The 23,511-nt window shown below is 43.0% G+C and overlaps 1 protein-coding gene across 24 annotated transcripts in view; it reads left to right on the forward strand.

Moving 5' to 3' along the window:
- Nucleotides 1-23,511, forward strand: part of MYO18A (myosin XVIIIA) — a 488,146-nt gene that overhangs the window by 453,300 nt on the left and 11,335 nt on the right. For 19 of the 24 annotated variants that reach the window (XM_068270111.1, XM_068270110.1, XM_068270109.1 and 16 more), the window contains 2 exons: nt 7,505-7,627; nt 12,342-13,738. In XM_068270111.1, coding sequence (XP_068126212.1) covers nt 7,505-7,627; nt 12,342-13,734 — 1,516 coding nt within the window. In that variant the 3' untranslated portion in view covers nt 13,735-13,738. The remainder of the gene's footprint in view (nt 1-7,504; nt 7,628-12,341; nt 13,739-23,511) is intronic. The other 5 variants (XM_068270130.1, XM_068270128.1, XM_068270129.1 and 2 more) reach the window with 1 other exon arrangement.

Consider the following 23,511-nt stretch of genomic DNA (forward strand, 5'->3'; position numbering starts at 1 on the left):
TCCCAAAGAAGTGTGCAGCGAGCAGGGAGGCTGGCCAACATCTTTGTATTAATCTTTTTCAGGGAATCTATAATCATATGCAAGTGTCTCTGCGTCTCTGTGTCTGACTTCCTGTGTGTGTGTGTCCCGTGCAGGGAGGGGCGCAGAGACTGTGTAGAGCGGAGGGAGAACGGGACCAGAAGGGGCGGGCGTGCATGCAGAGGAGTGCTGAAAGCCCGAAAAATGGGCGTGGCCATGACGTATGGGCGGAGCGTAACCGTAACCCCAAAGCAGCAAATATAGCCAACTATGACCATTAAATAATAAATGCAGCAACAGTTACCCCAGACACCAGAAAATAAACGCAATGTGGGCAACATTTCAACAGACAACAAACGCAATTTGGGGAACATTTCACCAGAAAATAAACGCAATTTGGGGAACAATAAGGAATTTACTCACCTGGCAGAAGTCTTCTCTCCCGGCCTCTGGCGCGCAGCTCCGCGGGTGAACCTCCTGCAGTCTCCCGCGCTGACAATCAGGCAGAGCAGGGCTACAAGAAGATGGCACCTAAGCCCTGTACTGAAGACACAAATAGTCTCCAGTACAGGGGTTCGGACGCCATCTTCCCGTAGCCCTGCTCTGCCTGCCGAGAGAATATGGAGGCTGGCAGCGGGGCTGCGGGCTATGAACTATTAGACGTCCTATTAGACGCCGTGGCCAGTTCATGCAATATGGTGGCCAGAGTCCCGAGGCCGGGACGTCCCGCAGCTAAAAGCGGGATGTTTCCCGGGACCTCATGCAGCCTGGGACAGGGGACCCTGAATCCGCGACCTGTCCCGGGTAAAGCGGGACGTATGGTCACCGTACTTTATAAAGAATAAAGGCCATGCTGAGAATTCCCTTTAGAGAGATGGACTAGTCCAGAACCTGTCGGTAATGTCAGATTTCTAATGCTTACTGTAAGTGACAGCAACATCGGAGAAAAGTAATTTATGGCTCATTTTACTTGGAAGAAATGAACTTCTTATTTGTATGTGTTTTAAATTTTTAAATTTGCGCAACAGTTCCTCTTCAAAATGCACATATATGAAATGTACATTTGTCCCAGAGTAAAATGGCGTACAGTACATATTATAACATCGCCGGTGAACGGGGCGCTAGTTGAGCCAAATGATGGCTCACCCTGCTGCCACTCAAATTCTCGGCAGCGTTAACACAGCAGCTCGGACGGAGAGCTGGTGATCACCTGTACCCCAAACTAACCTTTCACGGGGCACGTACTATAGCATTAGTGCTATAGCAGTGCCCAGCTTAAACTCTGCGCGCCATGCACTGAAACAAACTGCTTCACTAAAATGCACTGTACATTACTTTTATTTTTTTCTACATTGCTGTCACTTACAGTAGGTGGTAAAAGTATGACCGGAATTTGGAGTAGCCCATCTCTTCATGGGGGATTCTCAAAGTTTTCTTTATTTTCAAAAAACACTTACTAAGTGACAATTGCTAAGTCCAACTAGCAAAATAGTGTGTAGGCTAGTAAGGAGGTGGCTGGCTTCGCTTTGTAGTTCCTTTCAAAGCAGTGCCTTTTCAAAGCATAAAGGGAATACTGAGACTCCCCCATGAAGAGATGGACTATTACTAAACCTGTCAGATCTGTCAGATACTTACTGCCTACTGGAGGTGACAGCAATATTGGATAAAAGCGTATTATAATGCTGTTTAGTCTAGGAGAAATGTACTACTTAAAGTATGTGCACACATTTTAAATGTTACAATTTATTGCAATAGTGGTCCTTTCATTGTCTCCCCTCTTCCCCCAGAAAACAATTATCTCTAGATTGTATTAGAGCAATTATTCCCCTGAGAAATAGTTAGTGACATGAAGTCTTATCTTTTATTTCTGTATAAAAACCCTTTGTGAAAGTCTGGGCAGAGTATGATTTGTTCATAAGTCGGTATTACGGGTGTCCGCTGGCTTTTCTTGGTAACTGTGCGGATATTCTCAGCCTGTAAATCTATTCAGTTTAGAAATTTCCCAGGTGCCTCTGTGTTGGTTTACTTATTACCTATGTTGACCACATCAGACACTGCTGCTTATAGTTGTATAGTTCACCTCATTCCTCCAGGTGCTCCCCTTGCTGTAACTACAGCTGTGTACATTTACAGCTGATATCTTGCAAAGTCATGTTACAATTAGTATTTTGTCCTTTTAGCCCTCTTGGCTCCGTCAATTAATGCCTTCATTAAAATTGATGGACATTATCATAGCAAATGTGTTGGGAGGTATTTAATTCTTGTCACGGACTCGGTCTCATGTGAGATGAAAGAGAATTTGGGAAATATATGAACAGATACCCTGACCTCACATGCTAGCTATGTAACATGGACATTTACACTGCTCTCCAGAGCCTGGAGGAATAACATGAACAGAACTGCAGCATCAGGGAAAATGTGTATTGTACACTGTATTGTTCTCACAAAATATATCAAACATGTTTAGGTCTACCAAACTTTTTTCAGATCAAATTCTGGAGATGATGAATTAGTGGTGCTTCAGAACTATCAAGCAGAATGTTTTGAAAGGATCCTGTTGGAATAATTCATCCAAGTAGCACTTAGAGGTGTCTGCATTTGCGTTTACTCTCCACTGCCCTGCTATGGCCATTTTGAGTTCAGCATACATAATATTCAATCTTTACAATGTATTTGTAGATTTATATTCTGGTGGATTCCTGTATTTCAGGAGTTAGTTTTGGAATAAATGTGCTTGTTAAGCTAAAATCAAAGGGAAAATCCACCTTTGTTATAAAATTCTCATAAATGTAGGGCAGTGCTTCACAAGTCTTTTTTGCAATTTAATGCTAATAATAATAATTTTCAAAATATCAATCTAATCTACAACTACTTTTCTTTGCAACCTTGACAACCGTACATTCTTTAACTTGTTTGAAGTGACAAAAGCGCTTGCTGCCTGAGGCCTCAAAGATTGTGGCCTTCCAATACTGGCTTTTGGCCTTGTCCCTTCTGAACCAAAGTTTCTCTGGAGTTTTTAAATATTTTAATTAATTGTACTGTAGTTGACAAAATCCCCCACATTTTTTCAGTTTTAAGTTGAGGAATGTCCCCATGTTTACTTCTGAAATGTGACATCTTTCTTGAATGCTCTTTTATAGACGAGACACATAAAACTTGTATTGCGCTTTTCTCCTGGCAGGCTCAAATTGTTTACTTAATCATATTTTTGTAGCTACTATTTTTAATGAATAGTATGGTTTATAAATAATTTGTATATGAGCTATTAATTATTGCATTCCATTGTTCTTTACATTCTATACAGTGCCCCACTAGTCTTTCTTGTTTTAATTTTTGGGGGGGATTACTTCCCACCCCTACTGCTTAGGGTTGTTTAATACGCTTTTCTGCTTCTCGGTTCTCCACCAACCACCCAGTGGAATGGAAGTAGAATGAAGGGTGTCAAATGCCTTACTGCATATGTGAACATTTTCCAGGCCTTACTGTCTGCAGAACAGCCTCTGCACACCTGCTCAAACATTGCCTGTAACATCTGGGCAGTCTCTGTTCATGGCTGCCATTGCCTTACATTCTCTCCTTCCTGCTGCTTACTGGCCATCCACTTAATACACTATAGGCTATAAGCCGCGTGGATCCTCCGCGGCATTCACTTCCTTTTGTGGGCAAGTCTGATACCACATTCTGGCCAATAGACGCTTCATCATAATCATTTTTGAGCTGTCTGCTATTTAAACTCCTATTCATAAGCTCTGGTTCATAATGTTGAATGAAGCAGTTGTTGAGTTGTTTTGGGGGATTCTGGAGACAGGATAATAAAGAGGGAGAGCTATTATTCCCCTCCACATCCCCTTGTACAGCTGTCTTGCATGCCACACATTCAGCATTACCCTGACCCTGAAAAGTGAGATAACACTGGAAATTTTAGAAGCTGGGGCACCAAACCACGGGTGTAAGTACAAATCATCCAGCCTCCCAGCAAGACTTTGATGGGCTCCTCAATGTTCACTCCGTATTTATTGCCTACCCCTGGTGATCCTCACAGCCTGGGTCATAAAACAAGCGTGGTTCTAATCTTCACACTCATAGCAAATCTAGCCATAAAAACACCTGATCGGAAGGATAGACCCCTTAGTTAGAGGAAGGTAAAGTTAGTAAATCTGCTCTGCAGGGGCTGCTCCCTTGTAGGTACGTCTCTGCGCCAAACTTAGTATTTCAGTATGGGTGGACTTGGCCTTTAAGTCCGGCACTTATCCTTAATTTAATTCCAGACGTCAGAAAGAAAACCAGCATAAAGCGATACTCTTTCAGGTCCTTAACAGAGTTTTTTTTTTCTTTTTTGTTTCTATGTGAAATCCTTTGTATTAAGGTGTGAACGTCTTTTAAGAGCATCTTTTATTTCAAATGCTCCCGTCTTTTTGTGCAGTTTTTTTTTGTAAGTTTGGCTGTAAAGCAATCTCCCTGATGAATTGCACCAGCTGCCGGTGTGAGGATGAAGAGTTGGGCTGATGACACATTGCCGTGACAGCCGCCTTTTAATACACTCGGTGAAGCAAATTAGTTTTCTTTACAGAGCATCACTAAATATTATGTAACGCTGCTTTGGCTGAAATATCCGCTTGCGCTTGCTGCCTATCCTGCCGCCCAGCCTTCTGCTCTAGTCATCTCCAATACGGACGCCAGGCCAGAAATGCTGAAATATTTATTGATTTTAAATTATTGTAACAGGCGAGTCGGCTTAAATTACCCGTGATGCTTTCAGGTTTGCAAGCAGCTGCCTGAGTGAGTCTGTCGGCAGCGCAATTGGCATTTCCATTTGATCCGAAACCTTTACCAGGCTGTCAGATTGACGTTAGTAGACTTTAAAAGCAACAAGGCGCTGTTGGAGTCTGTGGAAAAAATACTTAGGTGGGAATTCTGTGGGACAATTGGATTGCAGACTATTGCTTCTGTCAGCGCAAAGTGCAGGTTTGAAAGAGGAAATCTAGCTCGTGCCATAATGCTTTCAAACGATATCAAAAGTGCCAAAATCATGACTCTGTGACGTCTGTGTTAGTGAGCAAATATAGCTGTGAGAAGATATATAAGGAATGGCATGCCAGGGAACCATTGGCTAGCTGTGGTCTTGAAACCATACCTCAGAGTGAAATATTTTAAAAGAAATATAAAGTGAGAGGCATGTAGAAGCTGATGTTGCTATTTCCTTTATAATAATGCCAGTTGGTTGACTTTGATGCTGAAACTTGACTTCAGCAGTTTAAATCACAGATTGGCTACAGCTGTGCAGCCAATGCAGATAGAATGCCTGATCTACATAGTCAGGGTCAGTGCTTTGGAATATATTAAACTAAGTCCATTTGTAAAGGTGGCCATTAACCATATGATTCTTTGAACGATCGATCAGAAACGACTATTTGGGCCCACTAACGGAAGGATAGGAGCTGTCCAATTCAACCAGTTTGATGTAATCGATCTAAAATGGATCGATGTGATCAATATTACAATCTAATCGGAGAATCGATCGTCCAAAGAATAGTATTGTTAATGATCACCTTAAGGCAAATTAGTGCATATAGGCTTTAAAGCCATAGTAAACTCACAGATTTTTTTTTTATTGTCGGTAAAAGGTGACACTGCTATTATTCACGTGATTTTCGTATTTGATGCAGCGGTTCCAAATGGATTCCCTTTGGAAAAGGCCATCATGTAACCTAGAGAACCTTTTAGAAAACAGGCAGCTCCCAGTAAGTAGACTGGGCATTGCTCCCCCAGCTAGTGCTTTCCCCAGCTAGTTGGCTTGTTTTTCAGCTTGTTTGGTGAAGGCCTGGAAGGCATGCTGCAAGCTGGAGTTGCATCCTGAGTTCTCTATATGTCTGAGCAGGTTGCAGCAGTTCCCCATACTGCATATCTATACAGCAGAGCTTTACCTTCCCATTGTGCTACATAGCAAAGATAAATCCATAGTAAGCTGTGGAAGTAAAAAATAGAATGTCTAAAACCACAATGAAAGTTTTGTTTGCCAGAGTAAAAAAAAGTAAAAACTCTTATTTTTTTAGTCTGGATTTTTCTTGTTGAGATTTCCTGTCTCATCTAAGCCCTATTACAATCATAGTCTAATCTAATCTTGGTATCCTAGTCGAAGACCAATATTGGGGAGAATCAAGGAAATTATCAATATGTTTTTGGCATGTTGGAGTAAACCCATGCAAAAAGTAATTATGTGGTAGTTCGGATACTGTTGGGCCATCTGCAAGCCTCAGAACCTTTACAGAGGGGTCTGTGGAAGTGCAGTGACTGGTGCTGTACAAGCATAGCAGGGGTGAGAATACACATCCCCAAGGGCTTCCATACTGGGGATCAGACCATCTTCATACATATAGTATGGTGTCAGGTACATGCATTTATGTCCGCTGTGCAAATTTGTGTTAAAACACAGAGGTTAAGTCAGCTAACTGTTTGTAGCACAGTTTCCTGGGAACTCAGAATGCTACAGAATGCACTAAACTCCAATTTCAACAGCATTGTCTGCAAACCTCAGGAATGGACAGTATTCTGGAGATCTAGGAAAGGGGACTGCAATGAACTATATACATTTCCATACAGATATTAAACTCTTGATGGCTGAAACATTTCTTTGTGATACTTTTGGCTGCCTGCATAATTTTTGGAGCAATCACATTCAATGGCTTCAGGGCCAAATCGCTCCAAAAATCCTGTTTAAAATCATGGCACTTTACGATTCAGAAATCATAAGTGGTTTCTGAAATTGCGAAGCAGTTCTGTGGTGTGCCCCGGGCCTAAGGGCTCTTTCACACCAAAAATCGCAAAATGCAATCGCAAAACTTTTCACTATATTGGCCTTGATTGAAACGCAGGAGAAATGCAGCTCAACTACGATTGCTTTTTTAGAAAATCCGAAATGCATTCAGTGTGAATGCATTCCCACAATTTCTTTTGTAACTATACTGTATTTGCGTTTGGGAAAGAGCAAACCTTTTCAAAAAGCAAACAGAATGAAGCCAGTGTGAAAGGGCCCGAAGTTCTCTTCAGTAAATATATACATTCAAATAAGAAGGGCTTTTAATGCTATAGGAAATCTGTGGGTTTTACTGTAACATACAAGAATAATCCTCACACATTTGACTGTTTATAGAAAGATTTTATGTTTTCCTCTTAACTTTATTCTGCAGTAAAATGCGTTCTACACCTTTTGAATGCCCCAAAATGGGGAAAAAAAGAATAACCAACTATGTTACTTGAACAATGTTTCAGGTCTTGGTGATATTGTTTTCTTTGTCTTATAACAAATTCAGGAACGCCAACATGCACTAATGTCTAATATTCCTTCATTGTGTTCCTCTGGACCTTTCTTCACCTGTTAAAGTAAAATTCTGACTAACACATTTTATATAAAAAAAAAACTGCATGCTTTTTCTTGCTTCTTTCCTCGCCTTTGTATTGAGTGTATTTTATTATTGTTATTCAATAGCGATGGAGATTCAGATGCAGATTCGGAACTGGAGGATCGAGTGGATGGTGTGAAGTCTTGGCTGTCGAAAAACAAAGGATCTTCCAAAGCCTTTTCAGATGATGGCAGTTTAAAGAGTTCAAGGTTGGTGGATAGTAATTCATTGTAGTTTTTTTTTTTTCAATTAACCATGCCTTGATTTCTATCATGTAATGTGGCAGCAATAGCAAGTTTAAGCATTTTAAAGCTTAACAACAATGTTCCTCTGGTTATTCCACAAAGAAGAAGCCCTTGAACGTGTCGACTTATGATTTAGTCAATAAATGTATCTAGTGTACTTAGTTTTACAAGATTCTGTTTTCCATGAAAGCTGTCGGCCTGGTTTTCAGCTTAGGGTAAGCTACATAAAAATACTGGATTTTCATCTCCTAAAATAAGCAGTAGAGAGCGTTCCCTGGGTTTGACAGTCTAGTGCATGTACAGGTGTTCCAGGGTGTCAGGTTCTTCTGATTTTGAGATCCATTGTGTGGGTAAAACCTTGGCTGTCTGCTATGGTACTTCCCATTGTGAGTAGCAGGAAGAAGTATTCTGCACCCCCCTTTCCACTTCACTCCTTGCTCCTCCCTCTAAAGGACCAAATGGTCTCAGCAGAGCATCTGTCCTCTTAATGGCCCATACTCACGAGGGACTTTTGTCGCCTCAACACGCGGCGCGCGCGTGTTGCGGCGACAGGTCGCCCGTGAGTATGGGCCGTTGCACGTGCGCGCACCCCGAACTGTCGCCCGTCACTCATGTCGCCATGCGATTGATGGCCCGTACTCACGGGCAGCAAATGTTGCCTGTCGCCAGCACACGTGAGCGTGTGGGCGACAGGCCGGCGACAGCTCCTCGCCAGGTCCCTCCGCGTACACACGCGGAAGAGGGACCAGCGGCGAGGCGGAAGCTGTCGCCGACGTTCCTCCTCCCTCCGTCGGAAGCTCCATATACTTTAATGGAGGTTGCTGTCGCTAGTCCGCGTACTCACGCGGACTAGCGACAGTTGCGGCGGAGGTGCGGCGGCGACTGTCGCCATGCGATTGAAACTTTCAATCGCATGGCGACGGGCGACAGTTCGGGGTGCGCGCGCGTGCAACGGCCCATACTCACGGGCGACCTGTTGCCGCAACAAGCCCGCGCCGCGTGTTGAGGCGACAAAAGTCCCTCGTGAGTATGGGCCATAAAGGTTTCAATCGCATGGCGACAGTCGCCGCCGCACCCCCGCCGCAACTGTCGCTAGTCCGCGTGAGTACGCGGACTAGCGACAGCAACCTCCATTAAAGTATATGGAGCTTCCGGCGGAGGGAGGAGGAACGTCGGCGACAGCTTCCGCCTCGCCGCTGGTCCCTCTTCCGCGTGTGTACGCGGAGGGACCTGGCGAGGAGCTGTCGCCGGCCTGTCGCCCACACGCTCACGTGTGCTGGCGACAGGCAACATTTGCAGCCCGTGAGTACGGGCCATTAGTGTCAGTAAACTTTTACCTGAAGCAGTTATGCAACCTAGTTCTGGGCGAAATCTATGCCGTATGTTTGTTCAACAAAACATCTCTGCTATGGCAATTAATTGTTCTCCATCAGTCAGTATAGTAAATGTATTAAGTGATATCAAGCAGGTAATGAGTGCAGGTAAATGAAGGTTTACACTACTGAAGGTGTGACCATTCCAGAACAGAATAGGTCAAAACAGATTTTTAATACGTAGGTGTGCAGAGGACACCAAATTAACTATATGAACCAGGATTACAGAGAGTAAAAAAACTGTAGCAAAGAAAAAGTGTTCTACCAAATAAAACACCCTAAAACATATCAAATGGATGAAATGTATCCTATATAACTGACCACACACACAGCAATGGTCCTGACAGAATATCAATTTTGGATTAGACAGGACAGTCCAGAAAATTATTTACACAAAATGTAAAGTTCATGCAATACTGAATGCAAAATTAATCAATACTGCAAAATTAATAAATAATACCTTAGCAACTGGTCAGACCACAAAATACTGTTTTTGTATCCCACTAAGCATTATAAAACAATTAATAGCATTCAGAATAGAATGGCGTGCCCACTAGTTATGGTCATGTCTAGGAGAATTCATGGAGAAGTCCAAGTGTCGAGAGAGATCCGGCCCGGCACACATCATAATCATGTGCTAAAGCAGGATGTGATCAAAGTGATCACAGCAAATCAGAGCTTAGCAAATCTATCAGCTTCTCCATGAGTTGTCCTAGACATGACCCTCACTACTGTCCACTATTATACAACAATCAGAATTTAGATTAGAGTATGCTGAAAGAGATCAGCTCTGATCACTGTATGTGGTCAGCTTTAGTTCTGTCCAAGTGATGGAGAACTGTGGATCCTAATACTTGTGTTACAAAATTGTGTGTAGGCCATGCTCCATCATTCTTAAACTCGCACCTAATACATTCCTGGAATAGATTTGAAAATGGAAAATGAACGGCTAGGAGCTAGAAAGATGAATGTGTTTTCTTCTCTTAGATGTCTGTTTCAGGTCCAGTGAGGACAAAATTAAGTTCTACAGGTAGGCTTCCTTTAAAATATACAGCGTACGTCCTTTCTCAACACTTACCATCTGTTTCTCCATCTCGCCTCTATATTTGTGTCTTTCATTATAGAAACAATTGCAGATTCTCCCAGATTTCAGCGCCAAAGATTCTGCTGTGACAGCTGGTTTCGCATAAAGAAAATGAATAGGGACCCTGAATAGCATGTGTTTTTATTTAAAACATCCTCACCCCAGAGCTGACATTTTAATTTGCAATAAATTATTCACTTATTTCAGGTACACAACCTATCATTTTCTGATGCTCGTGTTTAGATCGAGCACCGAGCACCGAGCATTAAGGAATTGATTCACAAATCGGCACTGGTAACAGTCTATTTCAGTCATTAGGCGGGCACTAGATGCGGAAGACTTCTTCAAGGAGGGCTGTTTATCTCAGCCCATATTCCTCTTCCGAGGGTCATCAACAAATTGCATGCGTCATTAAGCAGGAAACCAATCACAATTTATAACTTGGGGTGCTCTCTCGCCAGCTTGAATCACGCTACACATTAGTCATTTCCGAGCAATTAGCATCAGGCAAAAGCGTTACAACTCAAAGAGCCGTTATCCTCATTTTTCAAGACATATTGTTGAGATAGGAAAGACTCCTTATGAGCTCTTAATTTTTGAATCCAGCCAAAATAATTTAGTCAGAGGCATCGTGCTCAAGTTGGCCTTAATCTATTTTGTGCTGGATTCTGTGTCACCCATTTCTTTGACCATAGAGCACATTTGCATAAGTGATCAGTCATTAGACAATGGTTGCTCATACACACGGCGTACAAATATCTGTACAGACACGTGTTGAGCAACGGTTTGTTTGTGTGGACACGGCAAGCGACAAAGACTTTCTGCACACACAGCCATGTTTGAGCGATTCATCTGGTGAATCTCTTGTGACTTTTGTCTCAGGAACCATTGCTTTTTTGTTGTCCTGTTGTGTGTACGAAAGTCTTCTACGGGCGGCGAGTCCCTACCATTGTACTACTACTATACGTGGTCTGTGGCAGACAGCTTCCGTCGTGTCTTCACTCTTTCTGTTGTCACGTGTGTACAACTGTTGCGAACTTGCATTGTTGCTGTCATAAATATGCTGTTGTCTCTTGTCTGTTTGTCGCTGCCCAACAACTACAGACAAATGTATGTCCGTGTGTATGGGCCTTTAGGCCCCAGTATTAATGAATTTATAGGATGGATTCCCTGCTTACTGGCAGAAGTCTATAATTACTAAAATGACTTCCAGCAAATATTTGCAGTCGCATAGTTTTATTTTACCAGTTTTTTGAGGCCATAGGAAAACAGTATATACAGCATACTGAAATTATATCACTTAGAAATACAATGAAGAGAATAATATAAAAGCAACCTTGCAAAACATGATATACATCGAAATATGGTATCCAGATCATATAGACAACAATCTAGTATTCACCAGACAAGCAACAAATGTACCAAACACAGGAAGTCAATAATGTACAAATCAGAACCCCTGGTATACAATCCACTCCTCCCAAATAGCCTCCAAGTTCTCAATGCTAGCATAGAATATTCTATCCCAGTGTTCTCCTCAGAACTCTGCTTACAGCATACATTACAGGAGGAGGTGAGCTGCTGACAGCCAGGTGCTCACATTACAGGAGGAGGTGAGCTGCTGACAGCCAGGTGCTCACAAAACTACCCGGGTGGAGCACCTGGCTATAAGAGCCTGGAGAGAACACTGTATCCGTTAATATAATCAAGTCAAGTCTATCCCTGTCCAGTTGAATAGCTAAATCAGGGGGCTTCCATTTATAGGCTATTGACCAGTGAGCTGGTACCAACATATACCTGTACATGATACAGAAAGCCCCAGGGACACCATCATTGTGCAGATACTAGAGAGCTTGGGAGACATTGTGAGAAACTGGGTCATAAAAACTTCATTAAACAGGTCACACCATTGAACCCAAAATTGGGACGCAACATGGCAGTCCCAGAATATATGAACAAGAGAACCCAGGCTGCCACAACCCTGAAAACAACCGGGAGATAGTTGAATAGAACTTAAGTAATCTAAGTTGCATAGTTTTATATGGCTTTTAACATACATCTATTTTGATTTAATTTTTTCTCTGTTTTCTTGTGAATTGCATCTACAATCTAGTTTACCCACTGTTTTTCTTTTGCATTCTGCTATTATTTTTTAACTCTTTCTGTCTTCTCTACTCTGTTTTTTCATGCATCACAATCCCATTCATATTCTAAACTAAAGACCTAGCCTAAGCACTGATTTGAAGGAGGGAAAAGACACCAAGCCAATCAAACCAGGCAAGGAAGTGGATGAAAGACCAGTGTCTGTCATGAGTTCCCTCAGCTATAGAAAAAGGGCAAATATTAAAGACTCTATAGGGGGTAAAGGTGATGTGGATTCCTTATTTTCCACTCTTAAAGAAAGGCCAGAGTCCCCAGACAGGTCTTTCCGGAAGGTTCAGAAAGACACTACTGGAAGTGTTCTTGATGATACACTATCAGTAAGTTCATGGAGAAAATCTCAGGGTAGTGAAGACTTGGATGACCGCTCATCTATGGTTTCTCAAGCATTTACTGAAGCTTCTAGTAGAGCAAGAAAAGGACTTGAGAAGAGGTGGTCAATCGCAAGTCCAGAATTTGATAAAGTGTCTGTTGTGTCCAGTCGTCTATCCAGCAGACGGGGTTTAGAAGAGGATGACGATACAAAATCAACTCTGAGCTTTGGCCTTACCAGTCCCCCAAACCTAAGACGTAGTACTTCAAAATTAGATGAGACGCGTAATGGTTTGTCCACTGTAAGTCCTTCGCTGAGCAGACGTTCTGACTTTGGACTGGAAAGCCCTAATTTAGGAAACAGGTCAGACACACGATTGTCTATGGCAAGTAGGAGTTTAGATGATTTTGATGACTCTGTTAGTATTGGATTTAGTGATACTCGTTCTTTGTACAGTCAGCATTCTGGGCGTAGTTTTTCTGTACCTCCTCAAGCAAGGACACCAGGGTCCGAAGAAAATGAAATAGAGAACAGAGATCTTCAGCCAGTCTCCCATCGTAGCTATTTAGATCCCGATCTTGAGGCAGCAATTAATGAGGTCCTCAGCTATAAACCAATAAAGTTCAAGAGAAAGAGTCTCAATCCTGATTCTGACGATGAAGATGATGTAAAAAGCGTAAGGAGTGTGAAGAGCCTACAGAGAGAAAAAGGAGAGTCCTCTTCTGGACTGAAGAGATCAGCCTCAGCTATGGACTTTTCTCGAGCACCAAGTAGGAAAAGCAGAGCCCGAAAAAGTAGTTCTAGTTCTGAATCTGAGGAAGAGCACAAAAAGAAAAGTTCTAAGAAGCGCTCAAAAAAATCCAAGAAGAAATCTAAGAAGAAAGAATCGAAATCCTCTTCATCTTCATCATCATCATCCGAGTCTGACTCCTCATCCGGTTCTACAGTATCCTACCGTAGTGGTAGCAGTGTGAAAAAAGGGCCGAAAAATAGGGACCTAGATGATGACGAGGAGGACAACCTTCAGGGTGACAGAAAAGATGAAAAAAATAATAAACAGTCAAAGAAGGACGACAAGAAGAGGAAGAAACAGGTGGACAGTCTGATGATGAAATATTTATACAGGCCAGAAAGTGATTAAAACAGTAGGTGTTTGCTTGTGAGTGGACCTAGCATGTTCTGCACGGAGTGGATTACTAACTAACTCAGGGTGAAATTTGGATTGCAGTTCCCTTAACAATTCTGTTAACATATCATAATCATTTTTACAGAGTTCAGTGCCTCATGTTAAAATAGCGATCCAATTGTAGTTGTCAGGTTCTTCATGGTAAAACTAGGGATGACCACGTCTTCCGCATCTTTGTTGTGTATATGGCAGTAAATCACCCCGCTTGTTGTTGCAGATACCTGCAGATTGATACTTTTGTTTACTAATGTTGTTCTGTATCTTATTTCTGTATCTAATTTAATTCTTCCAGGTCCAGGTTAATCTATATCTCTTCTGGAGGTTTTGCCAGCTGATAGCTCAATAGACAAATACATGTAAAGGTGCATATACACGCACTACTTCCGCCAACGACGGGTTTATCCGACCCTCCCGCTGGGCGGACGTTCAGCCGACAGTAGCACGTGTGTACGTGCTGTCGGCAGACTGATAAGGCTGTTTCTGAACGATCCACTGAGCCTGATCAGTCTGCCGACAGCACGTACACACGTGCTACTGTCGGCTGAACGTCCGCCCAGCGAGAGGGTCTGATAGACCCGTCGTTGGCGGAAGTAGTGCGTGTGTACGCACCTTAAGAGAAGGTGTGATGCTGCATAAGGACTTCTTTCCACTGGGAGCTGCGTCCATTTCCGATTTGGCTGCTGCATAGTAGCAGTTTGGATGCTTGGCTTAGGCTTCAGCTGCATGCTGCATAAAGCTGTAGCATGTCGTCCTTGATTTCACCGCAGTGCGATCTGGACGGCAAGCCATTCCACAGATGGGCAGCGTTTCCCCATGCAGCTCACAGAGGGAAAAATGCAGCAAATCTGTACCTAGTGGAAATGAGCCCCCTGGCTGCTTTTTCACTTGCAAGCGCAATTTCCTTTGAGCTTGCAAAAGCTTCTTTTTCCACTTGCGATTGTGACGTGAGCTGTCGGGAGTGAAACTCAATCGCAGCAATTATTGTGCAGCCTGACTATTCCGATTCGTGGAAAATCGTAACACGCTAATGGAAAAATGCATTGTGGTTTAACCTATAAATCACGGTGCACTAGCGATTGGCAAAACGCCGGCGATCCACTTTTTTTAAGCAGATTGTGGCTAGTGGAAAAGGGCCCTTACTTTATGCATAATTCAGTATGAACACACAGCTGGTGAGATAAGTTATGCTATGACCCTTTCATATTCATCGCTCGGGGGATATCTGTACATACCTTAGTTGCCCTTCCAACTACTTTGCTAGTGCTTTACTTGGAAACCATTGCTTGATGTTTTTTTTATATCTCTCAGCCATGGTGGCTACAAGAAAGTGAGAACATAGTGTAGTTAATCATAATCAAAGGGGTCACTTTTATTTCAAAAAGGCATTAGAACTGCTGCAGGCAGTTTACTGGATATCGGAGTCCTTAAAGAGGAACTTCAGCCTAAACAAACATACTGTCATTAAGTTACATTAGTTATGTTAATTAAAATAGAATATAATATAATCTCTTACCCACCCTGTTTTAAAAGAACTGGCAAATGTTTGTGATTTCATGAGGGCAGCCATCTTTTTGGTGGAAAGGAGGTGACAGGGAGCATGAGACACAGTTCTAACTGTCCTGTGTCCTGATCACCCCTCATCAGGGGAAAAAAATCCCTGGGCAGTTTTCTTTGATCGGGCGGAGCTTAGCTTCTGTGCAGCCAAAAATGAGGCTTGGGTAAGAAAAACAAAGTTCTCATGTTGTGAAACTGTTAAAGAAGCACCACGCCTTTTCAGTTCTGCTGAGCAGATTTTTAGTCTGGGGATTCACGTCTGACACCAAAGCAACAGTAAAAAGTAATATTTTAAAACCGGCACTATGAGGTACAGCGCATGCAATCCTAGCAAATGGAAACATGCTGTAATTATATGAAATATTTTTATTAAAAAAAATCTATGAAATAATATTGTTCACATGTTACATGGTGCTGTTTACCTATTATGGTGCATGTATTTGTTTTCTTTTAGGCCCTTTTTGCACTTTCATTGCAAGTGTGCGTTGCAAGTGTGCTTTGCATTACCCTACCATGTTTTACCATAGGTAACGCAAGGGCATTGCAAGTCAATGGCCTAACACACTTTCCGCTTTGCATTGCACCAGAAGTTTCCCAATCGCAAAGTCATCAGTGTGCTACTGTATGACTTCTGCAGTGATGGAAGTCATTGGGGTTAATGGGTGATGGGAGTCAATTTAATTGACGGGAGGGTGGCGCGCACATGTGGGCCGACGGGAATCCCAGTCACATACTTCCTGTCCAGCCGGGAATACGTCACTGAGCGTGAGGCGGCACTATGTAAATAACTCAGCAGGATCATTTGTCATTTTTTGCATTGGGGTGGGATGTGGCAGGGCATCGCATTCCCACCGCAACACAAAAAATAAGTGTAAAACCTTAATCTGCTGGGCGTTTCGTTATGCACAGCCGCACGGCTGCGCATAGTTTTTAATACCTAATTTTTTTTAAAAATCATGTAGCTAGCCTAACGCTAGCTACACGATACCCCCCTCCCTGCCGTATCCCTCCCACCCCTCTGATCGGCGCCTATGCCCGTCAGGATATCCCGTTCTGAAAGGAATTTCCTTGAGGGCTTCCCCCATCGCTATGGCGATGAGCGGAGTGACGTCATCGACGTTGTGACATCACAGGGACTCCCGATCCACCCCAAAGCGCAGCCTGGCGGCGATTGGCCAGGCTGTGCGAGGGGGAGCCCTCTTTCGTGTCGGGGATCGGCGGCGAGCGGCGCCGATCGGGTAGGACACACAGTAAGCAAAGTGCTTGCTGTGTGTTTTTAAAGAAAAAAATATTAAAATCGGCCCAGCAGGGCTTGAGTGGTGGCCTCCGGCGTCTCTGGACGAGCCTAGCTCGTCCAGAACGCTAGGGAGGTTAAAGGACAACTAAAGCGAGGGGTATATGGAGGTTGCCATATTTATTTCCTTACAAGCAATACCATTTTCTGGGCAGCCCCGCTGATCCTCTGCCTCTGATACTTTTAGCTATAGACCCTGAACAAGCATGCAGCAGATCAGATGTTTCTGACATTATTGTAAGATCTGACAAGATTAGCTGCATGCTTGTTTCTAGTGTTATTCAGACACTACTGCAGCCAAATAGACCAGCAGGGCTACCAGGCAACTAGTATTGTTTAAAAGGAAACCAATACGGCAGCCTCCATATTCTTCTTTCTACAGTCGTCCTTTAACCTCCCTGGGACTATAACTAATTCCAGATTTTAGGGTCTAAGGGTGGTGCAATTTTTTCCCATGCTTTTACACTCTAAAACCAGAGAAAAAAAATTACACCGCAGAGAGATCCACAGCAGTTCCTGCACTTAGGCCTGGTGCACACCAAAAACCGCTAGCAGATCCGCAAAATGCTAGCAGATTTTGAAACGCTTTTTCTTATTTTTCTGCAGCGTTTCAGCTAGCGTTTTGCGGTTTTGTGTAGCGTTTTTGGTGTAGTAGATTTCATGTATTGTTACAGTAAAGCTGTTACTGAACAGCTACTGTAACAAAAAACGCCTGGCAAACCGCTCTGAAGTGCCGTTTTTCAGAGCGGTTTGCGTTTTTCCTATACTTAACATTGAGGCAGAAACGCATCCGCAATCCAAAATCTGCAGCAGCCCGGGAGTATGCGTTTCTGCAAAACGCCACCCGCTCTGGTGTGCACCAGCCCATTGAAATACATTACCCTAGCGGATCCGCACCCGCAAGCAGATCGCAAACCGCAGCGGAAACGCTCCGGTGTGCACTAGGCCTTACTTACCTTCCCAGGATCCAGCGCTGCAATTCTCCCTCTGTCCTCCAGGTGGCATTGTAACCCTATAGTGAGATTACCGTCTGCCATCATGACGACAAACGGCAACCTCACCTGAGGGATCCAGAGCTTCCGAGGATTGTAAGAAGAATGGCTACTGGTGTTTTAACCCTGGGGAAGGTGATTTGAAACGCTGACATGCTTCTGCTGTCTCCCTTCACCTCCTGATGGCTACTCTGAGGCCAAGTTCACGCACATTGTTCCACAGAGAAGAAAAAGAGAAAAACTAACCAACGCACACCCAATTTAAGCCAATAGGTAGTTCACAACAGTTCACTTTGTGTACGTTTTTTTTTGTGTGTGTTTTTACATTTTCTGCTAAATAAAAATTTGGGTAGATGGCTGCATTTCTTCGGGGACATCACGCATGGTTTTTATTTTTCATTGGACTGCTGTGGAGAATCTTGAATGTGTTTTTACAAATGAATGCATGTGGTGCAAAAAAATGCATGCAAAAATATGTGCTTGATTTCTGAGCCACGGAATTACCCCTAGATAGGTGCAGCACGTTTTTTAAAAACATTTTCTCCCTATCTTTTGAGGAACAACGTCTTGTGTTTTTATTGATTGATGTATGGGTCTCCTTGGCGGCTGCTACAGTGTAAACAGTGGACACATTTCTGTTGTAAGGCTGTTCTGTATCAGCTGTGCATTCCCTGTAGAGTGACCTCAATCTTTCCAGTTCTGAAAGGAGATAGTTGTGTGATCCACAGAAATGCAAATACTCGTCTTTACATATTTGTTGAAAATCGTACTTCTGCTAAGCATCGTGTAGCGCTTTTTGTCAAAGAAGCTAGTGAGCAAACAGACTGAAAATTAATTTGCACAGCAGGAGCAGTTTGCAGTTCTTGTCGCCTGTTTTATTATCCATGGTCTCTTTGCGGCAATCTACTACTTCATTGTGTAACCCTTCCTTTCCAAGAGAGGTAGGATGCTTTTGCTTTTTCACATAACAATCCTCCATTCTGATTTATAAGGCCCGGTTCACATTAGCGTTCCAGGTCCGGCTTCCCCGGACCCGGAACGCTCCGTACACAGCGGATGGTGAATGGATACATTGTTAATGAATGTATCCATTCACACTCATGCGACCGTCCGGATCCGATCCGGGAACGCAGCTCCGGGACGATCCGGCTTTTTTCCAACAATGCTCCATTTTTCAGTCCGTCCCGGTGCGGCTGCGGACCCGGGCCGGATCCTGACCCGAACATGCGGCCCATGCTGTGCAATGAGAAACGGATGTTTCTCATCACACTGGCAATAGGACCGGATGCTTCCAGCACCGGTCTTATGCCACTTGGGGGGCCCGGACCACACGTTGGTATCCCCCATGCTTGCGGTGCCTTTCTGGCACTGCAATGTATCTAGTTCCGGCTACTTTATTGTAGCCGGAACTGATACATTCCGGATCCACAACTTGTGCCGCCTTGTGGCCACCGCACTTGCGGACTCGAACAGCGCTAAGCCTGTTCTCAAAAAAGTTTTTTGTTTGTTTGTTTTTTAAATGTGCTTTTTTCTTTAATGATTATTTTTTCATTGCCATATTGCCTTGATTTTAAGCGAAGTTTGTGCTATCCTATTACATTTATTGTTGCCCGGGTCTGCTGACCTGCAATGGGTGATAAATAGCCACCCCACATATGATTGTATTCATAGCTGCTCTTTTGTCAATGCTTTCACTTGATGCTGCTGTGGTTTTGCTAGTGTGATTTGGATTATTGCACATTAATACCTGAAACAGTTGGTTATTATAAAGTGACTTGTGTTTACTGGGAGGACGATGCATTACATCGCCTAGAAACCTGGATCCAAGGGAAAAAAATCAATACACTTCTTCTTTGAATAATAATCTGTAATTTGTAGGAACTTAACTATAGTGGCATTATATGGGTTGAAGAGTGTTTTAATTGCACAACTGCGGCATTTTGTGATTGTTGGCTTCACTGACTATAGTGGAAGGTTCAGAAACCCAAAATAAATAAATGATTGGCAAGTCAAGACTTTTCTAAAATATTTATAGCCCAATTTAAAAAACAAATCACTCTTAGTCCTGGATAGGCACTTTTTATTTATGAATAAGCTTTAAAAAATGCTTTAAAATGTTTCTGATCAGGGGCTCCTCCAGCAGTCATTTTCTTAAAGGACAACAATTGCAAAAAAAAGTTGTAACATGTAAAATACATACATGTGAAATGTACATTTTCTTCTAGAGCAAACATGCTATAAATTACTTTTTTTCCTATGTTGTTGTCACTTACAGTAGGTAGTGAAAATCTGACAGGTCTGTCAGGTTTTGGACAGGTCCAGCCCTTCATTTCTTTATTTACAACACCACTTAGTGAGAAGTAGTTGGTCAGTCCAACTGCCAAAATAGCGTCCGAATAAGTAGGAGCGGGGCTGGTTACAGGGCCAGTTCTAGACTTTTTGCTGCCTGAGGCGAACTTTTGAGGATGTGCCCGCCCCCCCCCCCCCCCCGATTTGGAATGATCACACAGCACCCGACAATTTACTCTGCTTCATTTAATGTTCTCACATGACATGCTGCAGCTCAACACAATAGCACACTGGCTGGCTGTGGGTCTGTGACAAACAAACTGCTCACCCTCAGCCACTTTATTTCTCCTCAGGAAAGTACACACAGTACAAAAATGCTGCCCCTGAAATCTCTGTGCCTGATGCATATATTCCACCTTGCTTCATGAGAGAAACGGCCCTGGCTGGCTGCCATTGTTGTATAGATCCTTTCCTGGGAGCGCTTTTGTACAGAATAAAAGTAATACTGAGATGACCCCCATGAGGAGATAGACTAGTCCAAAATCTGTCAGCTTTTTACTACCTACTACCTACTGCAAGTGACAGCACCATAAGAAGGAAAAAAAAGTGTGTGTGTGTATGTATATATATATATATATATATATATATATATATATATATATATATATCAGATATTACTTATGTTGTCTATGAAATTTGGAGAGATTGATGAGCTTCAGTAATTAATCTGACTACGGACTTTGAGAAATCCTACATGAAGTATTAGGTGAGAGCACTTCCTGATTTATTATGAATTCTGCTTGCATTGCCAGGAGTAGGTAGACCCAATTTGGTTCCTTTCACTTGTAATTAAGATTTATAATTAAGGTGTGTTTAGTTTACTAATGAAACATCAACCCTTATTACATATTAATTTGTGTATTTTGCAAATAAATGAGCTGCTTTCTTAACAGATTTGGCAAATATTTGGAGCAGCAGTAAGTAATGACATTGCTGACATTTGTCAAGAGCCTTGAGATGCTCCCATTAGTGAATGAGCAATCATCTCTGCAGCACTGTATCTTTCATGACTCAAAATCTCACATCTTAATAGAAGTAATGGTTCATCCGCAAAGCTGAGAATGGTTTGTATGCATTTTATTAAATCAGATGGAACTAAAGCTGAGAATGGTTTGTGTGCGTATTATTCAGTCAGAGGGAAGGAAAGCTGAACATACAGCCTGAATATACTATGACCTGTCCAGTCTGTAGAGTAACTCAACCAGTTTTAGTGAGCACAGCTGGCAACGAGATCTCGCCAGCAAACCCAAAGTGGTCAGGGCCTGCTGATGGGACTGTCCAGGTCGGTAGCATTGTGGCCTATCCCAGGGGTCAGAATCTGCGGCTCCAGAGCACCTTAAACTCCCCTACCCCCCTATATTTGAAGTGAACCCCCTAGATTTAAGGTGGTTGCTGAAATGAGAATGGCAATGCACAAGCATAGCAAAATCACAAAAATTGCAATGCGAAATCGTAAACTGTACATTCTGTGACATATGTTCGGTTGGGGCCCATTGATTGTCGGGCCCCAGACTCAGTTGGGGCTCCATACTGCAGTCCCACCTATGATGGCCTTGAAGGCAGCCCTGGTGCGACGTCATGTGTGTAGCCACCCAGTTGTGACCCAGGCTGTTCTGCACTGCATTGCACAGCCTTGTTCAGAGATTCCTCCAGACTAGTCCCGGACTCCACAAGTAGAATCAGCTGTAGAGAGACGGAACGCTCTGCTGCTTGCTGTAATTATAGCTCTTAATATGGCGGATGTGAGCGGTAGGGCCGGGCGCTACTGGGGGCCTCAGGTTCCATCATAATTAGTACACTGCTGAAAGATCTAAAGTTGGCCAGTCAACATTATTCAGTTTGCATGGGACTACAAGAACCAGTAGAGACCTGCATGGTTTATTTCAAGTTCCTATCTGTTATTATATAATAAGTTCATGAACAATCGTTTGCACTGTTTGCCCATCACTAGTTCCAGGCAGATTTGCGCACAACACTGTGTGATCCTGTTCATTGTAAATTAAGGACATCTGCACTGCATAGGAGAGCAACACAAGGGTTCGTATATGATGTACGGCCACCTGCGTTGCAAGCAGTGCGCAAATGGGGAAGGGGCTTAAGACACTTTAGCATGTCACATGTGTAAGTAAATGTGGTGTTCTCCAGTAAGCAGCAGCCGCACCAGCAGTTATTTTTCACTCTTGGTTTTAGGGAACTGAAGTGTAATGTGCGGATGTCAGATCTTGTGCTCTGTTAGCATAACAAGTTGCTGTAAACCTTCAGTAAAGCCTCCAAACAACAAACCTCATTTAACCTATCACACACTGGCTTGGCAGCCTAGTTGTGTCCGTAGATAGACACCCTATTCCATTGTACAATATGTAGCCTGCAGACGCACAATGCAGAAACATGTTCATTGCTGGCATTTTACATGAGCCTTCCACCTGTGAGCCGCCTGCCGATGCTCCCGGGCTAAGAGTGCTCGTTTGTTTGTTCAGTTAAGAGAATCCTCGCAGGGCAGGCAGCGAAATTCCCTGACAGATCCTTTGTTTTTCAATCTCCCCTCCGCTCAATGATCTGGATTAATACTCCGGCGTGCCTGCAATTTGCACAACTTCAACACAATTTGTTTCTGCCTGAAGGGTGCATTTTGGAGGCGAATGAAGATTCATAGGGGTAGAAAATCAAGACTACGAGGTGGGAGGGTACAGTGGGTGCATGTATAAGCAATTACTAACTAGCTCTCAGCTATCCGATTGGAAAGCCTCTTTGATGTCTCCCTGCAGATTCACCCCGCCTCCACCAGCACTGCTATGTTCTCACGGAGTGATCTACAGTTCGTAAAAAAATGTTATGAGTTTCAAGTGCACTGCCAGCTTACCACAGATAGTAATCACAGTGCATTTAGACTTTTACCTTATTGTATAATTAACTCAGTTGATTATTTTGTATAATAATGATATTGGGCCTGCATATGTTTTGGTAGGCAGCATGTACCTGGCTGGTATAAAAATGCCTTCAGTACTGATGACCTGAAGCACCACTAATGGATCACATTGCTTTCATTTTTTAAGGTTGCTAGAGATGATGTGGCATCCAGCAATGACCTCACTTCCTTCTCTTAGATAAGACAAGGGTTTTGATTGGCCAGTAGTTTAAAGGAGTCTAAAGATGTAGCCGTTTAGTCAGCAAACAACTGATGCAGTAGCTCTCTCCCTGCACAGAAATAGTCTCTATTTACGTCCCGGGCAAAAGGAGATGGTTATAGTGGTATGTTTTGAACAATGATATCCTGTTATAGTGACAATAATTTTATTCATTTATTCTGTCTGAAGAAGGCAGGCAAGGGATTGACAGAAAAGAGGATGCACAGAAGTAACTGGGGCAACCTTTGGGTAATATTTGCTATGGACTTTATTCAAATATTCACTGAAACATAACAGCTATACTTTAAGGCACTTTGTGGTAACAGGTTAGCTTTATGACTCCTTGGCCCCTATTCAAGTAACCTTTTTCTCAGAGTTTTCTCTCCCAGAATATCATTTTTGCCATATCCATAAAATT

This window comes from Hyperolius riggenbachi, chromosome 2 (assembly GCF_040937935.1).
Source record: "Hyperolius riggenbachi isolate aHypRig1 chromosome 2, aHypRig1.pri, whole genome shotgun sequence".
In the NCBI taxonomy this organism is placed as follows: domain Eukaryota; kingdom Metazoa; phylum Chordata; class Amphibia; order Anura; family Hyperoliidae; genus Hyperolius; species Hyperolius riggenbachi.